Raw genomic sequence first — 24,349 nt, forward strand, 5'->3', positions numbered from 1 at the left:
ATGGCAACTCAAATGGCCACCCAAAGCAAATTGTTGGAGCAACTGAGTCATATCGTCACTTCCAGCCAACCTCAACCTGGCAAACTGCCAGCGCAGCCAGAACCAAACCCCAGAGGAGAAGCTAAGGCGATCACACTGAGGAGTGGGACTCAGTACGATGAACCAGCTTTCCCAACTGATCAGATTCTAACCGATGCGACTGGCACCACCATTGATGCAACTGGCACCACCCCTGATGCGACTAGCATCAACTCTGATGCGACCTGCACCACCACAGTGCGACTCGCATCGACTCCGGAAGAACCTCTGGATGCGACTCGCATTGGTACAGTGCGACCCGCATCAAAGGAATCTGACAAGTCTGACAGAGAGAAAGGGAAAGGAGTTGAAAAACCTTACAGACCACCTGTACCCTTTCCCCGACGATTAGCTGAGAACAAGTTGAACGCACAATTCGCGAAATTCACTGAGGTGATCAAAGGCCTGCAAATCACGATCCCGTTCACCGATGCCTTGACTCAAATGCCCTCCTATGCCAAGTTCCTGAAAGATATTCTATCCAATAAGCGAAGCTTGGGGGGAAATGAAACGGTGAAGTTGACAGAACAATGCAGTGCCATTCTGAAGAACGACCTACCTCCCAAATTGGACGATCCAGGTAAGTTCTCCATTCCTTGCATCATAGGAAAGGCGACAATCAGGAAAGCTCTCTGCGATCTAGGAGCAAGCGTGAGTCTCATGCCACGCACGATCTACGAGCGAATGGGGGTAGGTGAGCTCAGACCAACGCGAATGTCATTACAACTAGCAGACTCCTCGGTACGACTACCACTTGGCATTGTGGAAGACGTACCAGTTCAAGTCGGTAAGTATTTCGTACCTGTCGATTTTGTTGTCATGGAGATGGAAGAGGATAAGGAAGTCCCCATCATCTTGGGACGACCTTTCCTCAGAACGGCAGGTGCAATCATCGACGTCTCTCAGGGAACGCTGACCATGAACTTTGGAGGAGAGAAAGTGTGTTTTCAAATCGACCGCGCCATGAAGTATCCTTCAACCGAATCTTGTTTCCGAGTAGATGTGATCGAAGAATGTTTAACGGATTTGGTAGAAGACTACCTTCTTGAGCGGACCAATGAGAGTATGAACGAGCACTTCGAATTTCTGTCTGAAATGCAAGTTGAAATAACGAATTCGGAAGTATGTGGAGCAGATGTGAAAGCAGCTGACTTTGGGGAGACTGGATGCGACCCGCATCAACCCCATGCGAGTCGCATCCCAAGGTCTGGAGAATTTGGAGCTAATGGAGGCGACTCAAGTACACCTGATGCGACTCGCAAGGAGTGTGATGCGACTCGCAAGGAGCATGATGCGACTTGCATCAAAGCCCAGACAGAGAAACCCACTCTTGAGCTCAAGCCTCTACCAGCCAACCTCAGGTACGAGTACCTTGGACCAGATCAATCTCTCCCCGTTATAGTAAACGCCGAATTGAATCCCGAACAAACCGCCAAGCTTTTGGAGAAATTGACACTTCATCGAGGGGCGATTGGGTATTCGATCAACGACTTGAAGGGGATCAGCCCGTCCATCTGCTCACACCGAATCTTCTTGGAGGATGATCACAAGCCATCTGTTGAGCACCAAAGATGGCTCAATCCGAACCTGAAAGAGGTAGTCAAGAAAGAAATTCTCAAGCTTCTAGACGCCGGTATTATATACCCTATCTCTGACAGTAGATGGGTGAGCCCAGTCCACGTGATGCCAAAGAAAGGAGGGGCAACGGTGGTGAGAAATGCGAAGAATGAACTGGTCCAAACCCGTGTGGTGACGGGACATCGCATGTGCATCGACTACAGGAAGCTGAACGCAGCCACACGCAAGGACCATTTCCCTCTGCCATTCGTTGACCAACTCCTCGAACGACTTGCAGATCACTCCTATTTCTGCTATCTGGATGGTTACTCTGGTTTCTTCCAGATACCGATTCACCCACAAGACCAAGAAATGACCACTTTTACCTGTCCCTACGGTACGTACGCGTACCGTAGGATGCCATTTGGTCTGTGCAATGCACCAGCAACCTTTCAAAGAGCCATGATGGCCATCTTTTCAGACTTCATTGAGAAAGAGGTTGAAATTTTTATGGATGACTTCTCGGTGTATGGAACATGCTTCGACACTTGTCTGACCAACCTGTGCAAGATCTTGCAGAGATGTGAGGAAGTCCATCTCATTCTGAACTGGGAGAAATGCCACTTCATGGTCCAGTCAGGAGTCGTCCTTGGACATGTCGTGACCTCAAAAGGCATCGAAGTCGACAAGGCCAAGATCGAAGTGATCGAGAAACTAGAGATTCCGACGAGCGTCAAAGGAGTTCGAAGCTTTCTTGGACATGCTGGATTCTACCGTCGGTTCATCAAGGATTTTTCCAAGATTGCTAAGCCATTGACCAATCTGCTCATCAAGGAGTCTGACTTTGTCTTCACTGAAGAATGCGTCAAATCTTTTCACAGCTTGAAGGAGTCTCTCATCTCAGCACCTATCCTGCAACCACCTGACTGGTCTCTTCCCTTTGAGATCATGTGCGATGCGAGCGACTACGCAGTAGGAGCTGTTCTTGGGCAGAGGAAGGGATCGATGCCATGTGCCATCTACTACGCTAGCAAGGTGCTAGACCCTGCCCAGATGAATTACACGACTACCGAGAAAGAACTTCTTGCTGTTGTGTTTGCTCTTGACAAGTTCCGGTCGTATCTGGTTGGTTCGAAGATCATCATCTACACCGACCATGCCGCGCTCAGGTACTTGTTGAAAAAGCAGGACGCAAAGCCTCGACTGATAAGATGGATTCTTCTCCTGCAAGAATTCGATCTTGAAATCAGAGACAAGAAAGGGGTCAAAAACACCGTAGCCGACCATCTCTCCAGACTCCGTTTGGATGACGAGAGTTCTACCGACTTGCCAATCGATGATTCCTTTCCCGACGAGCAGCTCTTCTCCGCTTCAACTCTGGCTCACCTTGATGCGACTCGCATGGAGTGTCTTGCGACTCGCATCCTTCATGATGAGACTCGCATGGGAGTCAATGCGACCCGCTTGAGCAGGTATCCAGACCCTTGGTATGCAGACATGGCCAATTACCTTGCCTCTGGGATCCTCCCAAACGCCATGACTTACCAGCAGAGGAAAAAGCTAAAATCTGACGCAAAATTCTATTTCTGGGACGATCCCTTTCTTTTCAAGTTAGGGATCGACAGCCTCCTCCGACGCTGTGTACCACATGAAGAGACACGTTCCATTCTCGAGCACTGCCATTCATCCGCCTATGGCGGACATGCCTCGTTCTCCAAAACGGCCGCCAAGGTTTTACAATGTGGTTTCTTCTGGCCATCTATCTTTAAGGATGCGAAAACCTTGGTGATGTCATGTGACAAGTGTCAACGCACTGGGAACATCACTAATCGCAATGAGATGCCTCTCAACTCCATTCTTGAGGTCGAAGTCTTCGACGTGTGGGGCATAGATTTCATGGGACCATTTCCAGCTTCATGTGGAAATGAGTACATTCTAGTTGCGGTTGACTACGTTTCAAAATGGGTCGAGGCAGTGGCCTGTCGAAGAGCTGACTCAGGCGCGGTGAAGCGATTATTCAATGATGTCATCTTTCCTCGTTTTGGAGTGCCAAGAGCTGTCATCAGCGATGGAGGGAAGCATTTCATAAACCGTCAATTCAACAATCTCCTGCAGCGACATGGAGTGACGCACAAGGTCTCCACCTCTTACCATCCTCAGTCGAACGGCCAAGCTGAAATCTCCAACAGGGAAATCAAATCTATCTTGGAGAAGACCGTGGCAAGAACAAGGAAGGATTGGTCTTTGAAATTGAGTGACGCGCTCTGGGCCTACCGTACAGCATTCAAAACACCGATTGGGATGAGCCCTTTCAAGCTGGTGTATGGAAAGCCGTGTCATCTGCCAGTTGAGATTGAGCACAAAGCGTTCTGGGCCACTCGTGCTATCAACATGGACTTGTTAGCAGTTGGAGAGAAGCGTATCCTCGATTTGCACGAATTGGAAGAGATGCGTCAGCACTCATACGAGAATGCGAGGATCTACAAAGACAAAACCAAACGAATTCATGACAAGCGCATCATGTCTCGCGACTTCAAGGAAGGCGATCTGGTCCTCTTGTTCAATTCCAGGTTACGACTCTTTCCTGGGAAATTGAAAACCAGATGGTCAGGTCCGTTTGTGGTACGAAGGGTGCACCATTTCGGCGCAATTGAAATTGGGAATGACACATGTGGGGATTTCAAAGTGAACGGTCAGCGTCTCAAGCACTATGTGGCAGATCATGATTATCAGGAGCGGGTTGTTCAAGACCTCTCTGATCCCGTCTCACCGGAGGATTAGCACAAAGAAGGTCAAGCTTGAGACCTGAAACAAGCGCTTCTTGGGAGGCAACCCAAGCCTTTTCAGTTTACTTTTAGTTAGATTAGTTAGCTATTTTTCCTTTCTACCGAAAAGAATTACCAACTTCCACTTGATGCGACTCGCATCATCTCCGATGCGACTTGCATCACTCGATGCGACTCGCATCCCACATGATGCGACTCGCATCAATGCGAACAGACGCAGCATCAGAAGGGGTGCGCCCAAACGACGCGAGTCTCACCATATAACCCTCACCCGCACCTCTCCTGTTCCTTTCTTCTTCCTCTGCCCAGCGAACCCCACCTCTCCTGTTCCTCGTTCTTCTTCGTTGCGACTCGAATCAACTCCGTGCGAGCCTCAACCGACCCCTCAACCCAAAACCCTAGCCTCTCCCTTCTCCATCCGCCGGCCTTCACCTCCTCTCCATCGATCACACCCATCTCCATCTCTCCCTGCCGAAACCTCCTTCTCACTTCCCTTTTCTCCATTGCCACGATCACAACCCTCTCATTCTCTCTTCTTCCGCCTCTGCTAGATCGCCTCTGCCGCCAGATACCAGACAGTGCGACTCGCATCGCTACCCAGTGCGACTCGCATCGCTTACAAGGCGACTCGCATCAACAGTCAGGCGACTCGCATCACAGCCATCATGAGTGATCCAGAATCACCCATGAACCGCGAGCTCCGATCCAAGCGCAACCAAGAGTGCCGACAACGCGAGCTTCGCCGACAGAGGGATCTCCGTATCCAACAGGGGATATCGGACCCTACTCCCTCTCCTTCAGAGTCTGAGGACCAAGACTGGTCTCAGCTAGGCGCCAGTTCAGCTCGCACCAGTGGTAACTCCTCTCATTCTTCTTCTTCTCATTCTTCTCAGTCTTCCTATCACCCTTCTCCCGCACAGGCAGGGGCTGGGTTGGGCACTATAGAGTACAACTCTGATGACTCTGACCCCATCTCGGGTAGGGAAACCCCCCGAGCAGCAGACTACCCAGCCCCTCACTTCACTCTCTCCAGCCATGGTATGCTGGAACGCTTTCTCTACCTCAGGCAGCGCACTTATGAGAACACGCGCCGAGTCGATTTCGACACTTTGGATGCCTTTGGGGTTCGCGAGGAATTCCTTCGTCTCACTGGAAGGATCGGGTTCACTCCCGCCTTCTGGGCAATCGAGCGTAACTGCTACACCGAGCTTACCCTCGAGTTCCTCTCCTCTCTCAAGCTGCGTCAGGATGTGCATGGCTACTACTACATCAAGTTCCAGATGCTCAACCAGACGCACCGGCTCACTCTGGTCCGACTCCGTGAGTGGTTCGGATTTGACAGCGACCCCGATACCGATTTCCTTGACCATCGCGTGGGGTTCGACAAGGCTCATTTCTGGCGTCTGATCTCTGGGATGATGAGTGCCACCAGTGCCCAGTACCGCAGCATTGCCATTTCTCACCCGGTACTGCGGTGCATCCAGCGCACCATCGGCTGCTCTATCTTCGCACGCGGGGAGACTGCAGCCCGAGTCAATGAGGAGGACCTTTGCCTTATGGACCACATGCTCCGTCCTGAGGCTGAGTTGGTGAGACCGGACCTGATGTTGTTCATGGTCCGTCACTGGGTGGATCTCCAGCGCAACACGAAGGTGGGTGGCGCTGTTCGCATTGGCGCCTATGTCACCCTGATCGCTGACAGGCTTGGCGTCTCGACCGCAGGCCTCACTCTCTCTACTGGCCATCTCACCCTGGATGCCAGGGCATACGAGCGGGCGACTTTTCTAAAGATTGAGCGCGGTCCTGCTGGCCACAGTTCTCGGTACTTCTGGGCTCTGAAGGGTCATGGCTTGCATCTGATGCCTCTCCGCCTTGCACCCTTGTCTTTCGATGATGAGAGCACCTGGTTTTTCACCGAGCCCCTGCCAGACGAGCCGGCGCCACCTTCTCCTCCTATCCAGCCCACTTCTCCAGTCCATGATGACGTCGCCATGCCAGATGTCCCTCTCTCTCCTGCCCACCCTTACACTTCTCCTATGCACTTCCATGATTCCACATTCCAGGCAGCCACATCTCCCTTCCAGGCAGGCACATCTACCTATCATGCTGGCCCCTCCACTTCATATGCTGGTCCTTCCTATCCACCACCAGTTCCCTCACCCACTATCCAGGATATCTACAGCCTCGTCTATGACATGAGGTCTGAGCAGGGTGCCATTCTCTACGACTTACAGCGCAGAGTGGGTGACATTGAGGATGTTCTGCGCGATTGGAGGTTCGACCCCTCCGATGACTGAGCAGGTTTGTTTTTCTTCTCCCCTTCCTTTTGCTTTATCCTAGAGTCTTGAAGCATTGAGGACAATGCTCAGACTAAGCTTGGGGGGGTGACTTTAGGATTTTTAGGATTTATTCGTTCTTACTTAGATCATGTTTACTTGTTTATTGCATTTTTAGGTAGGAATTTGTGTGATTGTGTAAATTGGAAACTTTTTGAATAATTGTTGGTGTTGATCAGGATGACCCTAGGAGATTCGAACTATCCCATAATTGACCAACAAACTGATGAGGACGAATGTTTTGACCATTTGTAATGATGAAAACTTGAAATGTATTGAGAAACTCATTTAGAAATTGACTTGTGCCTTCTCAAATAGGGAAATGGGGGTTATTGATAAAGAAAGTTTGGGATATCATTTGGTATGAATGAATATCAAAGGATGTGTGTATTCATGATATGTGCAAAAGAATAAAAATATAATAATAGATGGAGAAACCAAGAGTACTGGCAATAAGTCCTTTTTAGGGCGCCTTTGAGCTCATCTCCTAAATAAAACAAAAAAAATATATAAAAAAAAAAAAGAGAAGAAACGAAAAGACGGAGAACATAAGAGTACTGGCAATAAGTCCTTTTAGGGCGCCTTTGAGCTCGTCTCCCATTTAAAAAAAAAAAGAGAAGAAAATTTTGCACATATCAACACGCGAAGTCTGCAACTTTCTGACCTAAGCTTGTTCCAAGCTTGGGGGGGTTAAAAAGGGAAAATCTCCACAAATGAGGACAATAGTTAAATAGATAAATGATAACTTGATTGATTCAAGTGCTCAGCTTTACAAGTATTCAAATATTTCAGAATTTGAAGTTTGGTTGGTCGATTTGTGTGGAGAATCAAGGTTAATTAGGAAAGTCCAAGTTATACCAACATGATTTTTAAAGTTCCCAATTGAAACAACTCATATAAATTCTTGCATTTAGGAAATTTGCATTTAGAGTCCAAACCGGTACCAATTTTTAGATTTCTGCTTGAGGACAAGCAAAGGTTAAGCTTGGGGGAATTTGTTATCACATTATTAGACCTATCATTTCGACTTGTTTCCATACGAAAAATCTATATTTTGAACCAACAAAGGGTACCTTTTACATTGAATATCCATAGAATGTGGTACTGCTAAGTTTTGGTTCTTACTTTGCAGGAATCAGGCGAAATTGGGCAAAATCAGGCAATTGGTAGACTTCAGGAAGCTCTGATGCGACTCGCATTCACCTGGTGCGAGTCGCATCCAAGCCCAAAGCGACCTGCGATGCGACCCTCACTGCTCTCTCTTGAAGACCATCTGATGCGAGTCGCATCCACCTGATGCGAGTCGCATCAACTGTTGCCGCCCAGTTCAAATTAAATCTGACAAGCCCAAAGTCAACTCTGTTGCCTATATAAGGAGGTCCTATGCCAGAATTGAAAGGCTTTTTCCCCCTCTACATTCCAGAACACAAAAAAGAGCGAAGATCAAGAGAAAAGAAGGAGATTGGAGCTTGCTTGAAGAAGAGGAGAAGAAGAGAAGATTGCAAGATCCTCTCCAATCCACCTTGGATCTTCGAGCTCCATTATGATCTGCCTATTCTCTCTCTCTTTCATGTTTACTTTTGTTATGCTTGAGTAGATCCCTGTTTCTTAGGGTTAAGATGTAATCTCCAAACCTTTTCTTTGAGTTGAATGATGTTTTGATCTAATGTTGAACTTGTGTGATTGTTGTTTGAGTATTCATTGTTTGCTTGATTGTGATTTCTTGATTGATTCTTGATTGTCTACTGTTAGATGTCTATAGCATCTCTTCTAGTAATTAGGCCTTGATGTATCTTGCAATTGTAATTGAGCACTTGAAGTAGATCTAAGATCAATAGTAACCGAGAGGTGAAATTTCTATTATCGAGAGGTTATAGATACTTCTAGTTAACCAGACAATCAATCTAGGTTAGATACCAGTAGGCGAGAGCCACAGGTCGAAGCCTCGCACAAGAAATCAATTTAGATACGAACTCATGTCAGCTCTGCTCGAGGGCCATGCGACCCGCATCAGAGATGATGCGAGTCGCATCACACAGGTCGCATCAGAGATGATGCGAGTTGTATGATAGGTCCAGAGAAGGAAAAGTTTGGAGATGAAGTCTGAAACCCTAAGAACACATTTTATAATTGATTCAAAACCAAATCTTTTAATCGCTTTCATTTACCTTTAATTGAATTGTCTTTTGAAATTTAGAAATTGAAACAAATCAAACCCAATTCTTCAAACTTCTAGTACCTAACTTGGATTTGTGAAAGTCTAGAATTGAGTTTAACCGTCCCTGAGGATCGATACCTTATTTTACTACACGGATAGGATTGTACACTTGCAATCCTAGACGTGAGTGGATTCAAGGTTTAAAACAAGTACAATTAGTTGTATTTGGAACTTTGTAAGCACACTCTGAGAAGCGAACAGTAATCACAAAAACTCAAGTCAATTTGATTATATACACAAATATTACAGAATATACAAACGGGCCCATGTAGTACTGGATCATATACAAGTTTTACAAAATTGCACATTAATGTTCAAAAAGCGTGGATGTAAAAATTTGAATATTTGATGCTCTCTGTTTGTGATGACAATGAAACAAAAGATGTGTCCCTGGAAATTATTTCATCTTAGAAGCAGAAATGTACTAAGGAAAAAAGAGAATCTAAGTTTACATCTAATTGCTTTCAAAACCAGAACATTTCACAAGGATCCAGATGGTAGTTGATTTATTTCTCGAGTAAAAGTTTATTTCTAGGCAAGCTTGTGAGAAGGCCCCTTTATGATTCCTCAATCAAGACAGATTCCAAAAAACCTGGTTAAGGGAATAGGATGTGAGGTTGTTAATTTCGGATGGCAACATTCTATCTTGTTACCAGTAAACTAAGTATTTATGAATAAATAGTTATCATTAGTAAATATTTACCTCTATTAGGTATACTTTTAAATGGTTTGTTACGAAATAAGCTAGCTTGTCGACTTGCTTCTTGAGCTTTCACACCCAGAAGATGTCAAACCTAATTCACTTGCAGTAAAATCCTGAGGAAACCCAAAGTCAAACATTTGTCAATGTACTAGTAGCAAATAGTGCAGTTTATATTTTCTTCACATGACTAGAGATATATCTCAAATCTAGAACGTTTCAGCCCATTAATTAACTTTTAACTTACTGTAACAGAGGCGAGGGCAGACACAAAAGATGGCGTTCCCATGCCGGGCCCCATGTGACAATGTTGCATGTTTGCCTCTGCTATAGCTCTCAGCCTGTTAAGCACTGGCAAAATATCCGTTGCCAAGTCAGGGCGATCCTTTCTTCTTAACTCAGTGCATTTTAATGCGAGTCTAGCAAGTAGTTCTGTCTCTTCAATTGGCCAAACTGGTACTGTCGGATCAAGCAATTCTGGTAGGGTGCCCCTTTCTATTGCATTTTCCATATAGTGGCTTAGTCCCATTGGTGGTCTGCCAGTGAGTACTTGGAGGAGAATTACGCCGAAGGAATAAATGTCAGATTTTGTTCCAAGCATACCTGTGTGGCATGATATCAGTTGACAAGTTGTTTTGTGATTTGCCTTTGGGTCCACCTTTTGCAAGTAACTCAGTATAAAGTATCTCAGTGGTTGCATGATAAATTGATAATAAAAACTGGGCTAAATTTTTCCTGGGTTGTTTGCTTGACAGGCTTGGACAGAACAATTATATATCCTGTGTGTTGTAAGAATAAGATATTACTATGGGTTCATCCATTATTTATTGGTAGAATTACCACAGAAGTATTTTTCTTTTTTTGGAACTTTTTATTCTTATATGGTACTTCTTGCAATTCAGGTCTAACCAGGTACATACCTGTCTGTTGATACTCAGGATCAATATAACAAAAAGTTCCAGCTGCTGAGGTCATCCGGTATTGAGTCATAGTATCTGCCACCGAAGGCGGGACAAGTCTGGCTAGCCCCACGTCTGATATCTTGCTCACATAATGTATGTCTAAAAGAATATTTGCTGGCTTGAGATCACGGTGCACAAGTGGCTCTGGTTTTGCTTGGTGGAGGAAATGTAGGCCAGTACCGATCTCCGCTGCAATTCGAAATCGGTGTTGCCACGGCATAGGTGGTGTATTTCCTCGCATAAATAGGCGGTCTTCTAAGCTTCCATTTGCCATGTACTCATAGACTAAGCAACCATTCTCGGGACATGCGCCAAGTAGGAGCACCATGTTTGGATGCCTGATACAGCTTAGAATCTCCACCTAGAAATTAATTTGCAACTTATGTTAAGTGTATATATAATAATATTATATGTCGTAAGTTAATATGTTTATTAGAGTTATCTTCGAGATTAAATTCAAGAGCAATTTAGTTCTGCTTTACTTCTTGCTGGAACTGCGACCTCCCTTGTGATGCATCTGGCCGAAGAAGCTTTACAGCAACCGGTGTATGATCAAGATAGCATTTATAAACCGGGCCATAACCTCCTTCCCCAACTTTTTTAGACACAGAGAAGTTATCAGTTGCTGCCTTTATCTCATCTATGGTATACTTCCTATACCTCACATCCACATGGGTCAAGTTCGCTACTGCTCTCCAGCGCTCCTCAGCTTCCTGCGTACAAAATTAGTTAGGTTTATGTAATGGCTGATGGAAATAGCTTGATGACCTAAGATGCATTATTCCGGTACACTATACAAAGTGATTTGAGCGTAATTGGGTCATCTATTAATTAATTTCAACATAATCTGTACCCAAAATCTTAGACATTAGTAAATATGCATGCACAATTGGTATTATCATGTAATCTCTGGCACACCACCGGACTAAAGTTCCAATCAGACACAGTACCTCCATTGCTCTTTTTTCAGCCTTGATCCGCATCTGTGCTTCTATCTCTGCGATTTGTTTTGCTTTCTCAGCAGCTTCAATCGCAGCTCTACATTTGGCACGCTCTTTCTCAACCATATCCAATGCGGCTTCTTGTGCCCTCTTGGCTTCCAACAGTCGACTTTCTTCCTCTGATTTCCATTGGCGATATTCCACCATCTACAATTTATTCATTTTAGTTGAAGTTGGCCAGAATATATGGAATGCATGTTTTTTTGTTTCTTAACATGTTGATTTGTTATAGTTATTTCTTGATGTCGAAAAAGTTAATATGTTTTACCTTAATATTGCATATCTCAAGCTGTTGGCATGCCAGTGCAAAAATTTACCTGTTTTTTGGCATCAAGTGCTTCCTTGCATGCTGTATTGTACATATCCATCATCTGTTTAAGTTCCAAACGAAGCCTACCCATCTCTGTTTCTGAATCGTCCCCCTAAATGTAGAAAAACATGAACTCATTCTACTCTCCAGCAATGATAATTCAAAAAAGACTACAAAAAAAAATATAGTTTTGTCTATTTGAGAATTTGAATAGACTAGTGTCCATACCATCATAGTCGGAGATAGAGAGCTCTCAGAAGTATATGAGAACATTCCCATCGTGTTTGTCGAGCTAAGTGGCGAGAAAGGCAACTCAAAGCTATCGGCCGACACATATGACGTTCTCTGTGGTCCTCCATCTATGCTTGGCCGACCACTGCTGACAAATGATATTTCACTCTCTGCTCTGTTATTCAATCCATTATTTGTTCTTGCAGGAAATCGGGGTGCACCTGGACGTGTAAATGGTGACCTATTTGATTTGAAAATTTAACTCATATAATTCAAATTGAAGGTGGAACAAAGTGTGTATTGTTGAGAGAGAGAAAGAGAGGGAGAAAGTTCTACCTCATCACAATTTCTTTCTCCAAAAAACTATTTCGATTTTCCCGTGCATGCTCACCTAATAATTAGCAAAAAGAAAAAAAAATGCACATTTCAGACTTCAGATTATGATAGAAAAGGTATAGTGGACTTGTGTTTACTCATGAATTACATGGTGCACTAGTTAGCGTTATCAAACACTTCCCATTATGTCTTCTGATTTGGACTGTATTCATAATTTAGAATTTATATTTTTTTTTAAATAATAAATCGATAAGAAGTATTTTATTTACTGGTCAATGTTCTTTCATTTTAAAAGATAAATTTCACTACCATCTTTGAATTTGTATAATTAAACTTGATCTAATTCAGGGTTCGACCAATATATATAATACTTGTTTGACATAGATAATCAAACCTTTGGAGATGCAAACACTAAATTTTTTCACACTATAGCAACACATAGAGCTAAGAAAAATCGAATTAATAGCTTAGAAATTAATGGTGTTCTTAATAACAACATGGTAGACATAAAGGCTCATGTAGTAGACTACTACAAAGACTTACTAAGATCTAAAGGTCATAGATTTGGCTCATTAGGACCTAATTTATGGAACATAGATGAACAATTAACAACTTTAGACAAATGAGATTTAGAATGGCCTTTCACGGAAGAGGAACTAAAAAATGCTGTTTTTGCATCTAAACCAAACGGGGCTCCAGGTCCCAATGGCTTCACTTTTAAGTTTTACCAATTCTTTTGGGACATTGTTAAATTTGATTTGATGCTTCTTAGTCATTACTTTTATGAAAATTTCCTTCACTTACACAAAATTAATAAGTCTTGCATTTGTCTCATACCTAAGGAAAAAGATGCTACACTTATTAAGAAATTTAGGCCAATTAGTTTAGTTAATTGTAGTTTTAAGATTCTTTCAAAGTTACTTACCATTAGACTAGAACCCATTATGGATAAACTGATAGATCATAGTTAAGCTGCATTTATTAAGAATAGGTATATATTAGATAACATGGTTCTTAGCCAAGAGATTTTACACTCATGTCATACTCTTAAACAATCAGGGGTAGTAATAAAAGTAGATTTTGAGAAAGCGCACGATAAGATACATTGGGATTATTTAATAGAATTGTTACATAGTAGAAATTTTGGAACTAGGTGGATACAATGGATCACTCAATGGCTGTATAGTTCTCAATCCTATCTAACTATAAATGGGGAACTAACTGCATATTTTTATTGCAAAAGGGGAGTTCAACAAGGTGACTCGTTGTCTCCATTTTTCAAGTAGTTGACTGGTCTTTTCTGGTAAATAAGGTAGAAAGTAAGTTGCAACAATGGCAAGGAAACTTGCTATCCATAGGAGGTCGTTTAACCTTAATAAACTCAGTCCTTACATCTGTCCCTTTATATGCACTCTCAGTCTATAGGATTCCTCTTATGGTAATCAAACAAATAAATAAGATTAGAAGATGCTTCTTATGACAAGATAATTCTAAAAAGAAAAAAAATATATTCTCATAGACTGGTACACCTCAAATTTAGCTAAACAGGTTGGTGGTTTAGGAATTCTCGATCTAAGACAAATGAACATGTCCCTTCTACTCAAATGGTGGTGAAAATTGAAAAATTCTAAATACAATGGACTTTGGAAAACCCTTCTAATACATAAGTATGTGACCAATCACCATCCATTAAATTCTTCCTTTTGGACTGCTATGTTGAAAGTTAATCATGCGGGGAAATGGGGGTATCTTATGAACCAGGGGTAAATTCGCAAATTAGGTTCTGGGTTGACCAATGGTATCAAAACTGCACACTAGCTACTAGGTACTATACTTTGTTTACTCAATGTACAAACCCAAACATACTCTTAGCTGATGTGGTACACTCTCAAGGGCAATTAGTGAAATTTAGAACTTCATTAGTAGGAATAGATTTTCAGGAATGGACAGAATTACTACATCTAATCAGCTCCACTTCATTCACTTACTCATACAACAAAATTGAGTGGAAATGGGAAGCCTTAGGGAAGTTTTCAACTCATTCGATTTATAAAATTCTTAACTTTGGTGGATATCAACCAAAACATGCAATGATATGGTGGAACTTGCTAGTACCACCAAAAATTAGAGTATTTATGTGGTTAGTTTCGCATAATACCATTTTAACCAAAGACAATTTAGCTATTAAAGGGTGGGTTGGAGACCTCAAATGTCAGTACTGTTTACACAATGAATCGATTTACCATCTCTTTATCACTTGTACATTAGCTCAACAAATTTGGTTTTGGTTAGGAAAAAGTCAATTTATAATGCAACCATGGACAACTTAGGATAATATACTTGCATTTGCTTATTCTCTCGATGTCATAGATAGAACAAGATTCTTAATTATCCTTAGTGCAGTTAGTTGGAGTTTGTGGAAACATAGGAATGAGGTTTGTTTCAATGCTTGTGCTATTAAAAGTGCTAGAAATCTGATTTTACTAATTAAATTTCTTTGTTCTTATTATGCAGGAAACATGAGTAAGAAAGTCAAGAATGCTGTTGGAGAGTGGCTATCGGTCATAGAAGATGTCATTCTCTTGAACCAGTACATGCCAATGGAGTTAGTGCATTTCCATTCGGGTGTAGAGGTCTCTGGACAACAAGGGTTTGCTGCTGCCGATGTGTTACCGTAGTGGAAAATGAAGATGCTTCACCAATTTTGTTGTATAATTATACTTAGGCTTAGCCCAATACATTGTGGCTTAGTTTTAGTAAATTTAGCATATTTTTGGTGCCTTGCTAATATAATAGCAAGCTTTGGTGGTTATATTGCTTGTTATTAAATTTTTGGTTTGAAAGGAAGGATAATGAACTCATTAGGCTGGATATAGATAAAAATTGATCTTTGTAATTATTATATTTCAGCAATGAAATGGACATTTTTGCCATTTTAAAAAAAGAAGAAGAAAGATAATCAAACCTCTGAGTGCATTGACAACTTGATATTCTACTGTCTCTTGCTTCATGCTGGTCTGGTTTTCTATTTGTGTACGTAGAGGCGAAACAGTTGGCGCCTCTCTCACTGCCTTTTTAAAAGATGAGATCTTGCCTTTTGAGATCACATACACATTACAGAAGTCCGGTGCAGATCTCAGGACATTGGCCGGAACATCTACACTCTTGAATCTGACAATACAATTAATTCATACAGAGATATTATCAATTTTACCATTATAGTCTAGGATCTTAAAAAATTTGTAGGCGTACACACCACATAGGTCAGTTTGTATAAGCCACCAGTGTGCAGCTGGTGGAATCCTATTCGATCTTGTGAATTAGGTCTATATATATGGTATGTCATATATTGGACCAAATGTTGTTGGAAACTCAAACTTTAAAAATATTTATGTTAAAATTCTATTTTTCCGAGGTCTTGAATCGACATATATAACCGGGTGCGTCATGATGTTTCTTGAATAACTTACTGATGCATGCATGTATATATATATGTATCCTACCTCATGAAACCTCTTGATGGTGCTCCTAAGACTATTTTCTCGATAGCTGCTTGTGATATGAATTCTACAATGGCTTTTGCTATGTCCGTTTCCTCAATAATTATGTCATTGCAACTTACCTGAAAAAAGTAGTCAATCTGTTGGTCAGAACTCAGAATGCTTCTTTATTTGGAAAATGGTTGCATTAAGTGAATTGTATTGATATCTTTTTGTCAATATAGTTCAGAATAGCTTGATTAATGATTTTGATGAAATGTTGGGTCAAGTTCTTATTATATATGTTTCCATAGAAATTAATATTAGGCTCAAGTTGGCTCGTTGAGTAATTAAAAAATAAAACCAAGACTACATAACCTACTATGCTGTGGCAACAAATATTGGAGATTTTGCAATACTTGCAGTGCTTGTAAGGTCAGAATTCATATGCTTGGCAAATAAATTTATCAGAACATGAAAAAAAAGGACAACTACACTATCTAGTGCTTACATCTTTTCTTTTGCAGAATATTCTGAAAGGAACAAAAATATCCCTGACGGAGGAACCATCTTCCGAGGGAGCTAGTGCATCAGAAACACAAAAGAAATGGGATGGAATTTTAGTCATATCTTACAATATTTATATCACAACAAAAAGAAATTACATTATCAAAATTTGCACACACAAAACTATACGTTCACTAATATTGTATGACATGAAAAAGAAGTAATTGTAATTAAGAATAAAAACTTATATATCGGGTGACGCTATAGCCAATAATGGCAGCATGCATGATGACCTGATTAATTAATTCTCAGTATCTATGCGGCATAATTAATTTTCTATTACTGTCACATAAATTTATTTCAATTTTCAATTTTGAAAAAGACAAATTATGTATTCCATGAGCTCACAACAGAAAAGGGGAAAAATCATCATTAGAGAACCACTGAACCATTCCTCATGGTGCAAAATAGCTTCTCTTGTATATTTGCTCTCCATAGTGAATGCATAAATGCAATCATGAAAAATAAAATTCACTTGATGAACACCATTAAATTATGAAACTGTGTATTCATTTCGATCTCCATGAAATTAAACTTACTAGATGCAGCCTTGTGTGTATTAACGTGAACTAGGGTTATACTTTCTCCCTTAGAGGTAACAACATTATCCAATGCCCATTTGAGAGCATTCTGGCTGCCTTTATCTTTATCTATTGCCACCGCCACCAGAGGCACATGCTTTGAACCACCGCCTTCTTTGATTTCTCTTCTGAAATTCATCTCGGTCTTCTATCCCGTTGGCTTTGAGCTATATATATATCTTTCAAAATTTCCCTGTACTTTATTTAAAATATTTTGTTTTGTTTTGCTTCATAAGAAATGGAGAGGAAAAGGATGTGAGCCCTCCAATGGGCTCCTAATGGCTTTCTTTTACTGAGGTTTGGTGTTATCTGATTATATATATTTTTTTTCTTTATTTAGTTGTTTTTTTCAGGTCTTTCTCTTCTGTTATTAACAGAAGTTAACGGGTACTAGACAAAGAGATCTTGAAGACGTACCTTGGCAACATTAGAAGGAAAAAACGACAAAGCGTTAAGGTCTCTGTGCAAATTTTGACTCTCCATTTTAAACGGACTGCATAAGTTGAGTATCCTAATTACTACTTCAGATTCGCGGTTAATTGCTTAATCAATTCATTTTATAATTGTAAATTAATACATATTCGCGAGAATTAATTATATATATGTGTAAGAGAAAATGGAGATATCTAGTATTTTATTAAACAGAGGACATTGCACCGCAGAAGATTGTGGTCAAACGGGGAAGTTGGCTAAAATTCACTTCTCGGGGTGGACCGTAAATAGAGGAATTATTACACGATTTCAATGTATTTGATGGCGAAAATAGATAATTGTATTTGTTAGAATTGAGTTAGATTTAATTCTTAAGTTTCCCCTCATTTTCTTTTCTGTTATCATATGGTTATATATGAAGTTAATTTGAGGTATCGATTCTTAATTCAATCCAGATCAATGGGTTGGGACTTGGGACATATAAAAAATTCTTGCTGTTTGCAGAAAATGGATTATATGAAGCTTGACATGCAGCAAATCTGATTCAAATATATTGTATTTTTAAATTAATTCTTCATATTTTATTAATAGATTAGAATCATATCTACTTTATTTAATATAATATAATATAATATTGTAGAATCACGTCTAACACAATTGGTTAAAATTAGTTAAAATATCATCATTCATGTAAAAATGTAGTAGATTTGAAATCTAGCTAGTATCTGCGTTAAAAGTGAGACGAGGATCAAGTATCCTCATCTCATGCTAAAAAAAATCGATGTTGTTTTTTTCTCATTAATATCATCAGACTCAGACGGATTAAATCAACTAATATCAATATCTCTTGATCCGATAAATTTAGATAGAATTCATCTTCCATTTTAATTAAATTTTTTTCTTCTTAAATTTGAAAAATCAGATGAAAATTTCATTAGATGTACACGGACCAATTGACCAAGTGATAACTCAACAACCAATTTGGTCCATTGGTATAGTCCAGAAACCAAAATATATATTTCTCAAATCCTAATTAAAATCTAGGGAAATTTTCCGGTGTACCCTGTAAAACTTTCAAAATAACCAATTTTTCCGTGAATCAATCATAATATTCAATATCCCCATATAAACTTAACTCTCTTTCTTCTACCTCTTTCATTTATTTCATCTTCTATTTAATTATTTTAAAAGTTGTATTGACCAATATACTCTTTTATTAAAATGGAAGTGTACATTAAATTTCATACAATTATTGAATAAGAGTTAAAAAAAAAAAGCATTTCATCTTCTTAATTTCTTTCCGGTGCTATTTGTGTCAAATAATTCATCGGCTTCTTTCCTTCTATTCTAATCGCGTCACATCTCTCTTTTTTCCTCCTTACTGCTAAATTAAGTTTTCATTTAGACACAAAATAAAAAATGAGAAGCAACAAAAAGAACCAATAAATTGAAAACAAAAGAGCTCTATACTGGTACATGACTTACCTGCAACTTTATTTTACCAGATGTTGGCCTTCCTACTGGCTGCTGCTGAATCATATAGTAATTTTATAGATATTACATTAATATTTGGTAAATTCTAATTAAATCCAGATTTGTTTTACTTGGTACATGTGCAAATTTAATTTCTGATGTGAAGTGTATTTTTTTTTCAATTCAATTGTTGGAATTGATAGAGCCCAGTAAACTTAAAGCCCAATGATTTTAGCCCATATCTAGTTTTTTTTTTCCCTTCTGGGCTTCTGGGCTAGCAGCAAGTTACCGAAGGCTAAATCCCCCAAACTCCGAAAGCACTCAGACTCAGTCAATCGCTAACACAATTAATGTCACATACCGAATCGATTATCCCATGATTCAATTCAACCCATCTTCTTCTCATCTTTCTCACAATAAGATCGAATATTGAACTTAAGATTTGTAATACATCCATAATCACGTGTGCATACATAGCTAAACACTACAAGAACTATATCTATTTTCCTTTTCATCTTTCTCGGTGGCATGAGGGGTGTAGATCAAAATCACACTGGCTGCAAGAGAACACCCAAAATCTGCCGGTGCATTGGCACACATCACAGACATAATTTCTGGCCATATCCAACTTGAGCAGATGTTCATGCCTAGGATCGCTCACAAGGCGTGCTAACCTCTCCCCGTCCTCCTCCAACATTCTCTCTACTTCTTTAGACCTTTTTTCGGTAAATGGGAATGCGAGCGAGCCATATCTAGCAATCATTGTACGCCCATCTCTGCTTATCATCTCGCCATTCGCTCCGAGAATTATTAGGCTCGGTATCCATTTTATATTAAAAATCCTGCTTAGGTCATGCCGGCTCTTGTCGGAGTATGGGATTGCCAACCATGGCATTTCTTTTAGGCTTGCCATGAACTCGTTCTCATCTCGGTCCATGGAGATGAAAACTATTTTGAAGCTCCCAATTTCTGAGTTCTCCAACTCGTTGTAGGTCTCGATAAGCAATTTGGTGAAGGCCCTGGAGGGGGGACACCAGTGTGCCCCAAAGTAAAGCCCAATTGTTTTTCCGACAAGATCGGGTATCGGAAGCTGTAGAATAAATGAAGTCGAAACATTTCTCAAAAAAAAAAAAAAAAAAGGAAGTTTTTGGTTTGCATATATACAACACTCCTTGAATGCAAATTAATTAAGGATGTGAGAAAAAGAAAACTGTAATAATTTAGTTTTGACAGAAGCTCAATGAAGAGATAATTAACCTTCGAGTCATCATTACTGATCAAGTAATTCCGGTCCTTGCATCCAATCAGCTCCTCTAGCTTCCCTCCTTGTCTCTTGGTCTCATCCGTTGCCTCCAATTCCTTTCGCCTCTTCATACCAAAAGGGAAGGCATCAACACCATAACTTTCCACCAACCTAACCGCATCCTCCTCAACCAAAACATTTCCATCAACTAAAACCAGAGGAATCAGAGAAGGTATCTGCTCAACATGGAAAGTAAACCGTAACTTTCGAATGATCTTTTGATCAAATGGCACGGCGAGCCATGGCATTTCCTTGAAGTGGTCAAGAAAACTTGATTCATTGTGATCCAGTGATACAAACAAGATTTCGAGGTTGCAAGCTGGTGAGGTGGAATTTACGGTTTTGTAGAGGTCTAATAGCTTTCCCATGAAGCAATTGCATGGCTTGCACCATTTGGCAGAGAAGAGAAGGCAGATAAATTTGTCTTTGATGCATGATACAGGCATCTAGTTAAGTTCAAATTGAGAAAATGTTAGTATCCAGCATAAAATTTATCAACTTCCATTCTCTCCAACAGAAATTCAAAAAACGCATTTGTTGTTCAAAATTGATGAAATGAAAAAATGATCCTCGAGAATGCATAAATTGCCAAAATAGTCCTGACGAAGTTTTAAATTGCCTGCTATAACTCTGCAATAGTTTACCGGAGATCACACGCTATGCGATTGAAGAAAACAAGAAAAACATATTTATGATTAATTGCTATAAACTAATCATCTGAATTTCTAAACATTATCATTATTCTTTATTGTTCATATCTCTCTTCAATCTTCAATATATTTTATAACTTTATCTATTTGAATTTAACTCAACCCATAATAAAAATTAAATATTAATAAACTCTAACCTACCAGCTTTCATTTAGTGTCCATAATTAAAGGTGTTAGAAATATGTTCTATATGTCATAATATTTTGAGCCATAATTAATAGTTAATTAATAAAATTATAATATGGATCAAGTCTTATTGAGCTGCATATATCTGTAGGCCCGAAATTCCTGATATGGATATAATCTGAACATCTGGATAAGGTCTTCTGAATAGACACAATCAATAGGTGCGATCAACTGGTGTGTTGTATTATAAATACACATACATATGATAATTTCGGTTTTGACTCTGAACTGTTCAACTTTCGGACAAAAGAGAAAAGAGACCAAAAAAAGGATAGGAAACAAGATTTTCGATTAGACCGAAATTATTGATTGTTTACTCGCACTAGTTCAAAAACTAAGAGATAGAAAGAAAGACTAAAAGGGCACTGTTAGTCGGTGCTAGTACTCTGACTCGCGGTTGTTTTTGAATATGTTCCTGTGGATACTAATAGAGACGCAACTGCTGTCGCTGATGCGTATGTCTGACACAAAAAAGAAGCAGAAGATAGCAATTGCTGGAACGAAAAGGAATTGAAGAGGATAACTACTCATACGACTAGACAAAGAAATCCGCAGTGTTTCTAGTGATAAACTCTATATTAATCTTGAAATTAGTTTTATACATTAATTCTGATTTTCGGGTAGTGAAAAAATTGATAAATTGAATCGAATTGTTGCATTTTAACTTACCCGAAACCTTTCAGTGGTATCAGAGCCATAACTTTTGTAGAATTAATTCTGGATTATTGATTGTTAATTAAATTAATGTCTGAATTGAATCAATTGGATTGATTAAATTATACGAATTAATATATAGGTTTTTCTGTGGGTTATGGAATTAATAAATAATCGTATCAAGAGGAGGGATCCACTTACAACAACTTGAAAGTTACAACATCTTACAACATCGTTTTTTTTTTCATTTTCAAAGTCCAAATCGTCGATCCAAACCGTTAGATATTCAATCTATATTAAAACGTGGTTGCAGACCAAATTTTACATTTTTTGGAATTTTTTTGCTATTTATTAAGATGGGTACAAAATCGCTGTATTGATTAAAATTCTGCACCATTAAAAAACAGCGATTTTGTACCCATCTTAATAAATAGCAAAAAAATTCCAAAAAATGTAAAATTTGGTCTGCAACCATGTTTTAATATAGATTGAATATCTAACGGTTTGGATCGACGATTTGGACTTTGAAAATGAAAAAAAACGATGTTGTAAGATGTTGTAACTTTCAAGTTGTTGTAAGTGGATCCCTCCTCTCGTATCAATTGGATTGTTCTGACAGAATTGAATCAATTGGATTGGTTCAAATTTTAGGTTAATTGGATTAATCCGAAAATACTGTTTAAGGAAACTGAATCAATTAAATTGGTTATGTTAATTATATGAAATATGAAGAGGAATTGTTTAAAGTAATATATATATATATATATATATTGTTATAGAAAAATTTGGTCTCTAAGCATACATTTTAGTACGGAAAGCATGTTGAACAGTTCGATGGGATCAACTGTTTAAACTTTGAGAAAAAAGATAAAGACATGGAATATAGTTGGAACACAAAACCAATAATACATTTTAGTTTCTGCAATAATCATCATTATTGATGATAATGTTTGTAGGACCTCAATGCGATGGCCTACGTACGGAGTACAGACCGCCATACAAATCAATAGTCGGAAAATCAGCAACCATCAAGCGAGACAACTTAACTATATATTTCGAAATGGTTCATGTCCGCTAAAATAATTGCAAATTAACTAAAAGAAAACAAACAAAAACGACTTAAGTCACTCACATTTCCATCATGAGAGAGGAGATATTCCACCCCAGCCAACTCCAGGGAGGCCCACACGTCATGGGGCAACCAGTACTGCTTCTGCTCCATTAATTGTTTTTCTTTCTCTTTGCGTTTTCCTTCTTCTTTTTTATTTTTTATTTTATTTTGCTATAGGACATAGAGAAAGGCTTAATTATTTAGTCGCTGTTGCTTGGAAGTTTGATCTTTTTATCTCAACAAAAGGTTATCCTCATTCTAAAAGAGACGTGGTTATCCAACAATAGGCAATACGCTGTGTAATATTCCCTAAATATTCTTAGATAGCTAAGAATAGAACTGGAATATTGCTATATCCGTCATCTATCTATTTTGCACCAAGCAAATTGACATAAGAATAAAACATTGTCGAAAACATATGTGGATTTATTAAAAAAAAATATTGTTTTTTTATAGTAAAGTCAAAGAATAGTTTTGTTGGCCGGCTAATTTGAAACTTTTACAGAAAATAATAATAGTAAGCTCAATATGCATCATTAAGCAAATCATCGCATAATATATATATACCTCAGATATTTTGAACATATCATATCATTATTGTTAGTGTATATTATAACATTAAAGTGTATATATAATATATAGAGAAAAGAAATAATTTTTTTCTTGTTTGTTTGATTTATGAAATATATATGGTTCAAGGCCTACATATACTATAAAAAAGCAACAAAATGGAAAACTATTTTGCTGTTAATGAAGAGAATTTTAAAACAATAATTCAAATAATATCATTACAATTAACGTTTCTAATTAAAAGAAACAATACGGAATATTTCTTAATGGGTGCTTATCCATCTGATTAAAATGAGTACCTAGTTTTGGGAGATAAATTCTCATGGAGATTCTTGAAATAAAAAAAGGAAAATAATTATTCCCATTTCCCAATTTATAGATTCCCCATGAACCGGACAGCTGGACCATATTTGGACTTAGTTCGTATTGGACCGTGCTTAAACCGTGCAAAGCCGTGCTAACCCATGATCAAAACCGTGCTAAATCGTGCAAAACCGTGCTAACCCGTATAAAACCGTACTAATCTGTGGTCAAACTGTGCTAACCCCTGATCAAAACTATGCTCAACCGTTCTAAACCCGTGGTCAAAACCATGTTAACCTGTGCAAAATCGTGCTAACCCGTGGACCAACCGATCGAACCGGGCAGGGGCGGAACTAGAAAATAGAGATTGGCGGAACTAGAAAATAGAGATTGGGGGGGCTGAAGAATCAAATATAGTGTAATATCATTTTATAAAGGGGGCTAAAAGATATTAATGCATATAAA

At 39.4% G+C, this 24,349-nt stretch overlaps 2 protein-coding genes across 2 annotated transcripts; both read right to left on the reverse strand.

The window, feature by feature from the left end:
- Positions 1 to 9,194: 9,194 nt before the first annotated feature.
- On the reverse strand, positions 9,195 to 17,525 carry LOC144569066 (U-box domain-containing protein 52-like). The gene is made up of 13 exons (XM_078319240.1): positions 17,101 to 17,525; positions 16,506 to 16,576; positions 16,019 to 16,137; positions 15,481 to 15,686; positions 12,516 to 12,570; positions 12,177 to 12,420; positions 11,956 to 12,060; positions 11,588 to 11,785; positions 11,120 to 11,350; positions 10,596 to 10,998; positions 9,923 to 10,278; positions 9,679 to 9,791; positions 9,195 to 9,567 (listed from the first exon to the last, which is right to left on the reverse strand). Exons 1-12 carry the CDS (start codon positions 17,279 to 17,281, stop codon positions 9,720 to 9,722), a joined length of 2,241 nt encoding a protein of 746 aa, XP_078175366.1. The 5' UTR covers positions 17,282 to 17,525; the 3' UTR covers positions 9,195 to 9,567; positions 9,679 to 9,719.
- Positions 17,526 to 19,464: 1,939 nt separating this feature from the next.
- Positions 19,465 to 23,233, reverse strand: LOC144569541 (protein kinase C-like zinc finger protein). Its single transcript, XM_078319927.1, has 3 exons — positions 23,033 to 23,233; positions 20,305 to 20,796; positions 19,465 to 20,137 (listed from the first exon to the last, which is right to left on the reverse strand). Exons 1-3 carry the CDS (start codon positions 23,120 to 23,122, stop codon positions 19,559 to 19,561), a joined length of 1,161 nt encoding a protein of 386 aa, XP_078176053.1. The 5' UTR covers positions 23,123 to 23,233; the 3' UTR covers positions 19,465 to 19,558.
- Between the last annotated feature and the right edge of the window lie 1,116 nt (positions 23,234 to 24,349).

The sequence above is a fragment of the Carex rostrata genome, chromosome 18, assembly GCF_964058835.1.
Source record: "Carex rostrata chromosome 18, lpCarRost1.2, whole genome shotgun sequence".
NCBI lineage: Eukaryota > Viridiplantae > Streptophyta > Magnoliopsida > Poales > Cyperaceae > Carex > Carex rostrata.

Excerpts from the sequence above, each read along its gene's own strand:
- LOC144569066 (XM_078319240.1), bottom strand. The coding sequence starts at position 17,281 with ATGAATTTCAGAAGAGAAATCAAAGAAGGCGGTGGTTCAAAGCATGTG. Across the intron at positions 10,999-11,119 it reads GGTCGCAGTTCCAGCAAGAA|GTGGAGATTCTAAGCTGTAT; the intron begins GTAAAGCAGAAC and ends ATTAATTTCTAG. Across the intron at positions 10,279-10,595 it reads TCCTGAGTATCAACAGACAG|GTATGCTTGGAACAAAATCT; the intron begins GTATGTACCTGG and ends CATGCCACACAG.
- LOC144569541 (XM_078319927.1), bottom strand. The coding sequence starts at position 23,122 with ATGGAGCAGAAGCAGTACTGGTTGCCCCATGACGTGTGGGCCTCCCTG. Across the intron at positions 20,797-23,032 it reads TCCTCTCTCATGATGGAAAT|ATGCCTGTATCATGCATCAA; the intron begins GTGAGTGACTTA and ends GAACTTAACTAG. Across the intron at positions 20,138-20,304 it reads TCAGTAATGATGACTCGAAG|CTTCCGATACCCGATCTTGT; the intron begins GTTAATTATCTC and ends TTTATTCTACAG.